Below are 7,907 nucleotides of genomic sequence, written 5' to 3'. Positions count from 1 at the left end.
TCCTCGCCCCGCCCCCTCAGGCTCTCGGTCCTCTCTCCGCAGTCGTGGAGATGCTGAAGGCGCTGCACGCGCTGCAGAAGGAGAACCAGCGGCTCCAGGAGCAGATCCTGAGCCTGACGGCCAAGAAGGAGCGGCTGCAGGTTCTCAACGTGCAGCTCTCTGTGCCCTTCCCCGCCCTGCCTGCCGTCCTGCCCGCCGCCAATGGCCCTGTCGCTGGGCCCTATGGCCTGCCTCCCCAGGGTAAGGGGGCGCACCCAGCCCGCGAGTGGGGGCCTGTGCCGGGCGGCAGGCACCAGCTCCGATTCCAGGCCTGACCGCCTTCCCTGATCCCCCCCACCCCTCAGCCGGCAGCAGCGATTCCTTGAGCACCAGCAAGAGCCCTCCCGGGAAGAACAGTCTGGGCCTGGACAATTCGCTGTCCACGTCTTCGGAGGTGGGCACCGGTGGACACCGGGAAGGGCCGGAGAGGGGAGGCGCAAGGGCCTCCTGGTCCCACCTCCACCCTGCAGCCATTGGAGGTTGAACAATGGAGTGATTGGCAGAGCAATGAGTTGATTGATCCTTTCATTCCTTCATTAGATAAGTCATAATTATGAGGTTTCTACTTAATGCCAGGCACTGGCAAAGCAATTAGTGAGCAAAACGGACGCGGCCCTGCTCCTGAAGATAGGCTAAATCCAAGAAAACAGTCCATAATTACAAGCCGGGGAAAGATGCTAAAATGGAAATGATTTGAGGGCTGTGAGGAAGAATGGGGCTGGGATTCTTCTGTAGATCTACGGTGGGCAGGGAGGCCTCTGTGAGAAGGGTTTGTGACGGGTTCATTACAGTGCCTCCCACAGAGAATTCCTGTGTGATTGGCGGTGGTTGGGGAGGCAGTGACTCGTTACGTTGTGGTTATTGAAATCAAGCAAACTAGTTTCTTGTTCTCTCTGCCACTGACTGTGTGACTTGGGCAGTAATAATCACCATAACTAATATTAACTGCATATATGCCCTTTGTCATGTCCGGTGCTGAGATTTTTAAAGCATCGGTTTGTTTAGTCTTCTCTGTGGGATAGGTACTCATGGAATAGGTACTGTGTTACCCCCATGTAATGAATGAGTAAACTGAGGCAGAGAAGCCACCCGAGCCATTGAATTGTGGACGTAGGGTTTGAACTGAGCCTGTCACCCTAGCTGTCTACAAAGCTACTTAGTCTAAGACTGTAGAGGGGAGAACGAGATAGTGCAGGACCCCGAGTCTGGCTTACTAGATTCTCACCACCGTCATTGATGTTTAGTATTAAACAAGGATGGTGGGTGCTGGCCCCCAGGCAGTGGTCTGTAAACGTGATTTGTGAAGACATTTAGGATTCTTAGCCTTAACCCCTGGGCCTTGCTTCTTCCTCCTGGGTGGCTCTGCCTGGGGGTGAGGTGGGGGTGGCTGTGCTCTCTCAGGATGTTGGTGGGTGCTGGGCTGGGGGCCAGAAATGTCACGCTGGCCCCCTGCCCCTCTGACCCCTCCCTTCCCCCTCCCTCCCCAGGACCCACACTCAGGCTGCCCGAGCCGCAGCAGCTCGTCGCTGTCCTTCCACAGCACGCCCCCACCGCTGCCCCTGCTCCAGCAGAGCCCTGCCACCCTACCCCTGGCCCTGCCTGGGGCCCCTGTCCCGCTCCCAGCCCAGCCACAGAATGGGCTGGGCCGAGCACCTGGGGCAGCGGGGCTGGGGGCTATGCCCATGGCTGAGGGGCTGTTGGGGGGACTGGCGGGCAGCGGGGCCCTGCCCCTCAATGGGCTCCTGGGGGGGTTGAACGGGGCTGCTGCCCCCAACCCTGCAGGCTTGAGCCAGGCTGGTGGGGCCCCCACGCTGCAGCTGCCAGGTTGTCTCAACAGGTGAGGGAAAGCTTAGCCTGGGGAAGGGAATGGGGAGGCTGGCTATTGGGAGGGACTCCCCCAAACACCCAAGGTCCCCCAAAGGGGAAAGTGTCCTCCAACCACACAGAATTTAGTCACCTCTTGGCCCCAGGTACTCCCTAGATGTTAGTTGTGAGTGCCCTTTGGATGGCAACTTTCTAGGACAAGGCTGTCTCTTTCTTGTACCCCAATCTAGGTTTTCCTTCTGGGGAAGTTCCATCTAACTTGTCTCCCGCTGTACTCTCTGAGCTCAGTCTGTCTCTCTCTAGTCTAAAGTCGCACATCCCTGCCTCTCTCCACCTGGGTCTGAGGAGTCTGGGAACTCGTGGGAGGGGTGTTTCCCTGTCCCTTCCCATGGTCTGTGTTTTGTCCCCCTGCCTCAGCCTAACGGAGCAGCAGAGACACCTCCTGCAGCAGCAAGAGCAGCAGCTCCAGCAGCTCCAGCAGCTCCTCGCCTCCCCACAGCTGACCCCGGTAAGGCCCTCCTTTACCAGGCCCTTCCCCAACCCCCACCCCTCCCCCAGCTCTGCTAGAGGGGCCCATGGCAGAGGGTCTGGGGAGGGAGAACAGCTCCAGGCTGGGCTGACAGTGCACCTGTGGGACGGGAGCATCCTCTATGAGAGCAGGTCTAGAGGGTGGCAGGTCCTCAGTTATTGAGCATTTCCAATCCCGGCCCCAAGGATCTTCAGGGGGAACCTCAGAGTGTGTGTGGAGAGGTGGCTGAGCAGGTGGCACCCCTCAACCAGAGCAGCCCCTTTTGGGTCTGCCTTGTATGTTGGGCTCTGCCAAGGTTTCCCTTCAAAAAGGAGGGAGCTGGAACTGTATAAACAATAGTCATTTTCACATAAAGAAACATTAGAAAGAGACACAAGAAACCAATTCAACTGGGTATAAGGGCCAGATGGGAACGGGTAGGAGCAAGATTTCCTAAGGTAAACCAGGATATATTGTTTTGCTTTTCAGAATACTTGAAAATGCTTTGCATTCTCAAAGCAAAAATCAATGAATCTTACATTTAAAAAGGCAAACAAAAAAGAGGGGGAGTTGAACACTATTGACCTAGTTTAATGTTTCTCAAGTTGGGGTCGTACCACCCCTGGGAGCATTTGTTGTTGTCGCAGTGACTGAGGAACTGGCTTGAGCGGGGCGGGGCGGGGCCGGGGATGTCGAACACCCTGTGGTTGGCCAGTAGTGCCCCACTTGACCAACACTGACGGCGTGCAACCACTTTCTTGTCCAGATGGGGAGACTGAGGCCCAGAGTGGGGAGTTAGAGACAAGAGAACCTTGACCATCTCCTGCCTCCACTGTGAGGGGATGGGGCCTGGGCCAAGCAGGGCAAGTTGGCCTCGGGATGCACTGGCCAATGAGCGGTCTGGCCTACTTGCAGGAACACCAGACCGTTGTCTACCAGATGATCCAGCAGATCCAGCAGAAGCGGGAGCTGCAGCGGCTGCAGATGGCCGGGGGCTCTCAGCTGCCCATGGCCAGCCTGCTGGCAGGAAGCTCTGCCCCCCTGCTGTCTGCGGGCACTCCTGGCCTGCTGCCCGCAGCATCTGCCCCACCCCTGCTGCCCGCAGGAGCCCTGGTGGCTCCCTCCCTCGGCAACAACACAAGTCTCATGGCCGCAGCAGCTGCTGCCGCCGCAGCAGTAGCAGCAGCAGGCGGCCCTCCAGTCCTGACGGCTCAGACCAACCCCTTCCTCAGCCTGTCGGGGGCGGACAGCAGCGGCAGTGGCCCCAAAGGAGGGGTGAGTAAGGGGGCTGGGGCTGTCCTGTCTTCCTGCTCTGGGATAGGCAGCATCAGAAGGTCCACCATCAGGTGCATCATAAGAAGGAGGAGGAAGTGACCCCTAGGTCAGCAAAGCACCCTGCTCCAGACCCCAGGGCCTCTGCAGGCACATGGGTTCCCTCCTGCAGATCCAAGAAAGATGCGCTCTGAGCATGCGCTAATAGTAAAAGGACCAGTTAGGAAGCAGCATTCCTCTGGGAGGACCAATTAGAAAAGGCTATTTCCTCTCTCAGTAGAGATGATGCTCTGGGTGGGTCTTTCTGGAAATGCCCACTTATGCCACTCTGCGGGCATAAAGACAGCATGGGTGCTGGCTTTGGCTGGAGCATGCCCGCCTAGCCAGGCACCCTTGTGCAGAGCACACTCCCCTTCTCTCCCCCCCACCCCCTACCCCCCCACACGCACAACACATTGTTGACTTTGATGTATACCCACCAGAGCCCAGGTCAGGAACTTGAGCTGGGCTCCCTCACTGCACCTTTCAAAAGCTTTCTTAACCCAAAGAGCTGTTCTCAGCTGGGTGTTAGGACCAGACACCTCCCAAACCCCCAGCCTCCCTTCCTCTCTTTCCAGACCGCTGACAAAGGAGCCTCAGCCAGCCAGGAAAAAGGCTAAATCCATCCACACCCCTCCTGACCCCCACAGTGGAGGGGGCAGTCCTGGCTTGAGGGGGTCCTAGCCTGGAGCAGGCACCTGCGCCCAGATCCTGGAGAGTCCCAGCCCAGAGCACGTGCTGAGACCTGAGGAGTGTGGGGTGCGCCTGGTGCTGAGGACTGAGACCGAGGGGGGCGCTCCTTCTCTCTGGCCCCTTTCCCCTCTGCAGAGACCCTTTGTGAGGGGCTCAGAGGGAGGACGGGCTCCAAGCTGACCTAGGAGCCCCTCTCAGCAAACGTGTTGAGGTCCTCCAGGGAGCACAGTGGGCCACGGCATAAGTGGGGGGTTGGTTGGACCCACCACATAAAATGGATCAGCACTTGATGGGACAGGTCCTGGGCCAGCCCCTGCGCAGAAATCTGTTAAGAAAGAAGGGGTGGCCCTACTGGACCTGCAGTTTCTTCCCAACTTGGGCAGATGGCAGGAGGGATCCCTTAGACTGTTTCTCACCTGTCTTCTTCCCCTGCCCCCCCCCCCCCAACAAGGGTCACAAGCTGAGCTTGTAAAAGCCCACAGACTAGGAGGCTGAGGAAGGGGCAGGATGGCCTCAAACTCAGCCCAAGCCTCCCCACCTCTGGGGGAAGCCCAATGATGGGTTGGGGAGCGGAGGCCCAGCCCCCTGGGTGCCCTGCCCCTTTTTGCACTATTGGATATTGGATTTAGGAGTGCCGAGGGTGGGGAGATGGAGTTAGCTGCGTGTGCGTGTATGTGTGTGCGTGTGTGTGTGTACACGTGTGTACGTCTGTCTCCCCCGACCTGGGGCAGCCGAGGACAGGGATAGGAGCAGTGCTCAGAAGGGGGGCTCCCAGCTCTTGTTTGCACCCTCACCAACTTTGGTCCCTTTCTGGGGCATGCGTGGTTAACAAAAATCAGAACAGTACTCCAATATTGGAGAGTAACTGGGGGCTGAGGGCTTTGAATCAGGGTAAATCCTGCCTTCCCTTCCCCAGCTCCCTCATGGTCTTAGTGCCCCCTCAGAGCTCCCCTCCCTCCACTATAGTTGGTCCTGCTTCCCTGGCACAAGGGGAGCCCCAGGGATTGGGGGACAGAGCAAGGGAGGGTCAAGTGCCACTTCCTTGTGTGAAGACCTCCCTCCCAGAACTAGCCAGCCTACTTCCTGCACCAGACCGCCACCTCCACCAACCAGGGGAGACTTACGCTTAAGCTGACCTACAACTGTCCCTTCACCCACCAGCTCTTTCCCCTCGGGGTATAGTGGGCAATGCTTAGATTCTCACCTGATGGAGTCCCCACCTGCCCAGAGCCTTTGGTGGCAAAGGCCTAGGAGCCAGTGGGACAGCCAGGAGAGGGGCAAGGTTGAAGCCTGTGTCTGTTTCAGTTGCACTGGGGTTGGAGCCAGGAGAAGGCATTTCCAGCTTTCCCTGATGCTCCTGTCTTGTCAGTCTCTTTGCATGTGTGGATGTGTGTGTGTGTGTGTGTGTGTGTGTGTGTGTGTGTGTGTGTGTATGTTCCTGTTTGGGTTTTTGTTGTTGGGTTTTTTTTTTTTTTAATAAAGAAAAGAAGATGTGTATATTTTTGGCAATGACAGAAACGTAGTGCAGATATATTTTTGCCTGTGCTGCTCAACTGGTTTTTTTCTGATACTGAAAATAATATTAATATTACTGTTGATAAGACTTTGTAATATGTTAGGGAGCTGATAATGGAGGGGGTGGGTGGGAATCCTTCCAAGGCAATTTCTTAGGCCCTTGCAAGGGCTTGGGGGGGGGAGGGGTGGCAGTTGTGATGACCTCAGAAATACTCACTTTTTATTAATGCTAAATATCAGGAAGAAATGATAGAATTCAGCATTGTATTAATCTTCATCTGTTAAGCTATCTAACTCCCTGCCCCCAAATCACTGAGAAGAAAAACAACTTTTTCAGAGATTCTTAGAAGAGTTGTTCATTCACACCCACGCCCTTGCCGAAGGCCAGCCCACGGAGAGCTGAAGTCCACTTCTGTTCTGGATGGCGAGGGATAAATCCCCCAAGGCTGCTGTGGGGGAGAGAGGTCCCATGATTTAGTGCACTGGAACCAAGACCTCCTCCTCCCTCCCCCACCCGGGAGTCTGGGGTTCTCACCTCCGAGAGTCTGTGTTTTCCAGCTTTCCCCCAGGCGGGCACAGCAGTGGGTAGTCAGGTTAGGTTTGAAGATGGGACCTGGGCTGGTGCTGTCCCCCCATTGGGGATGGGAAGGGGCTGGAGAGAGGTAGTACCTTTTCATCGTTTAGGGAGCTTTATCATAAGAAAGGCCTAGAGATCTTCAGGAAGGAGCAGGGTCCCAGTGTGTGTGGGGGGGATGGTTATACTGACCTAACCTCAGTCCTCTTTCCAGGGAATTTGGATGGGGAGTGGGAAGGGATGCAGATTTGTAGAGCACTCTGTCTAGGGGAGGCGGGGCGGGAAGGATGTGGTTTGCAGGGCGGAAGTGGAGTTTGAAAATGCATGCAGGAGCTTGTGTGTCATCACCCTCAGCGTGGAGATGCGAGTGGGGTGTGCATGCAGAGCCGCTGTCTGGCCTCGGGGTCACAACTGGCGCATGAGTGTCAGGACTGGAAGGGACCTGTCTTTAGGGGTCATTGGAGCCAGATGCTCACTTCAAAGGTGATACCTCCAAGCCCAGGAGGGGCAGGGGCTCTGGCAGAGCCAGAACCAGCCCTCAGGACACTGGCCTCCTGGTCCTCCCATCTCCCCCTCCACTGCACCACCTCCACCTGGCTTCCTGGCTGTCCTTGTGTATGTGATGTACGGTGTGAGTGCAGGGCTGTGCCGGGGGTGGGGGGTGGGCGGGGTTATCTGTGTAGCACTGACTGTCTTAGCTCAGAGCTGATGGATCCTCTCCACGGACAATGACACTTTAAACGTTGCTTTTAAAAAGATTTTCCTGTGTGCGAGTTTTTTCCCTCGGGCTCATGGGTCTACTGCTCCCTCCAGGTGCCCTTACCTTGAGGCTGATGAGAGCGCCCCAGCCATTCCTGTTCTGAGTTCCTGGGAAGTACTCCTAGGAAGAGCCCAGACACGTGAGGGGCCAGCTCTGAGGAAGGGCGATCTTCTCCACACTTCTCTTTCCCAAGCTAGAAATGCAGACAAGTTTTCAAAGGCACAGCCTCTTCCCGCCAGCTTCCAGCATCTTCCTTGGTGTGCGGTAGGCCAGTTAGGGGTAGGCAGCTTCCTCCCATTCTCCTTTATCCCAGCTTACTTTCCTGGGGAGACGTGTCAGGTGGGATTTAAGTCTCTTCAGTTGGGAAGCTGGGACCCAGCACCCTGACCCCTACAGTCACACCCACCAGACTACAAGTGTCTAGTCTAGCTCCTGACCACTCTGACTTGATCTACTGAGAAGTTGGGGACTGAGGGGCGCCTTCATTGCCCTTTGTTTGCTTCCTCCAGCCCAAGGTGGGACTTAGGTGGCAGGACTTGAGACTTCAACCTTGACCTCCCCCACCCCCATTCCATCCCAGCCTATCTCAGCGTAGCAGACCCTTCCTAGGGGAGCAGGAAGGGGAAGCCATGGTTTGCAAACCCAGGGCTCCTTTTTCATTCTTTCTAAAACCTCCTTTATAT

General features: G+C 56.4%; 1 protein-coding gene and 1 long non-coding RNA gene across 2 annotated transcripts in view; one reads left to right on the top strand and one right to left on the bottom strand.

Annotated features, from left to right (window-relative positions):
• The window catches only part of MLLT6 (myeloid/lymphoid or mixed-lineage leukemia; translocated to, 6), a 44,107-nt gene that overhangs the window by 32,101 nt on the left and 4,099 nt on the right, over positions 1 to 7,907 (top strand). The window contains exons 16-20 of the mRNA XM_014536222.1: positions 43 to 240; positions 345 to 433; positions 1,527 to 1,876; positions 2,281 to 2,371; positions 3,287 to 3,646. Coding sequence (XP_014391708.1) covers positions 43 to 240; positions 345 to 433; positions 1,527 to 1,876; positions 2,281 to 2,371; positions 3,287 to 3,646 — 1,088 coding nt within the window. The remainder of the gene's footprint in view (positions 1 to 42; positions 241 to 344; positions 434 to 1,526; positions 1,877 to 2,280; positions 2,372 to 3,286; positions 3,647 to 7,907) is intronic.
• Positions 5,037 to 7,901, bottom strand: LOC106725358. The gene is made up of 2 exons (XR_001361235.1): positions 7,288 to 7,901; positions 5,037 to 6,542 (listed from the first exon to the last, which is right to left on the bottom strand). It is a non-coding gene; the product is annotated as an uncharacterized LOC106725358 (long non-coding RNA).

Source organism: Myotis brandtii, unplaced genomic scaffold (assembly GCF_000412655.1).
Source record: "Myotis brandtii unplaced genomic scaffold, ASM41265v1 scaffold157, whole genome shotgun sequence".
Classification (NCBI taxonomy): domain Eukaryota; kingdom Metazoa; phylum Chordata; class Mammalia; order Chiroptera; family Vespertilionidae; genus Myotis; species Myotis brandtii.
The sequence above is the reverse complement of the archived record's forward strand: the minus strand, read 5'-3'. Positions and strand labels throughout refer to the sequence as shown.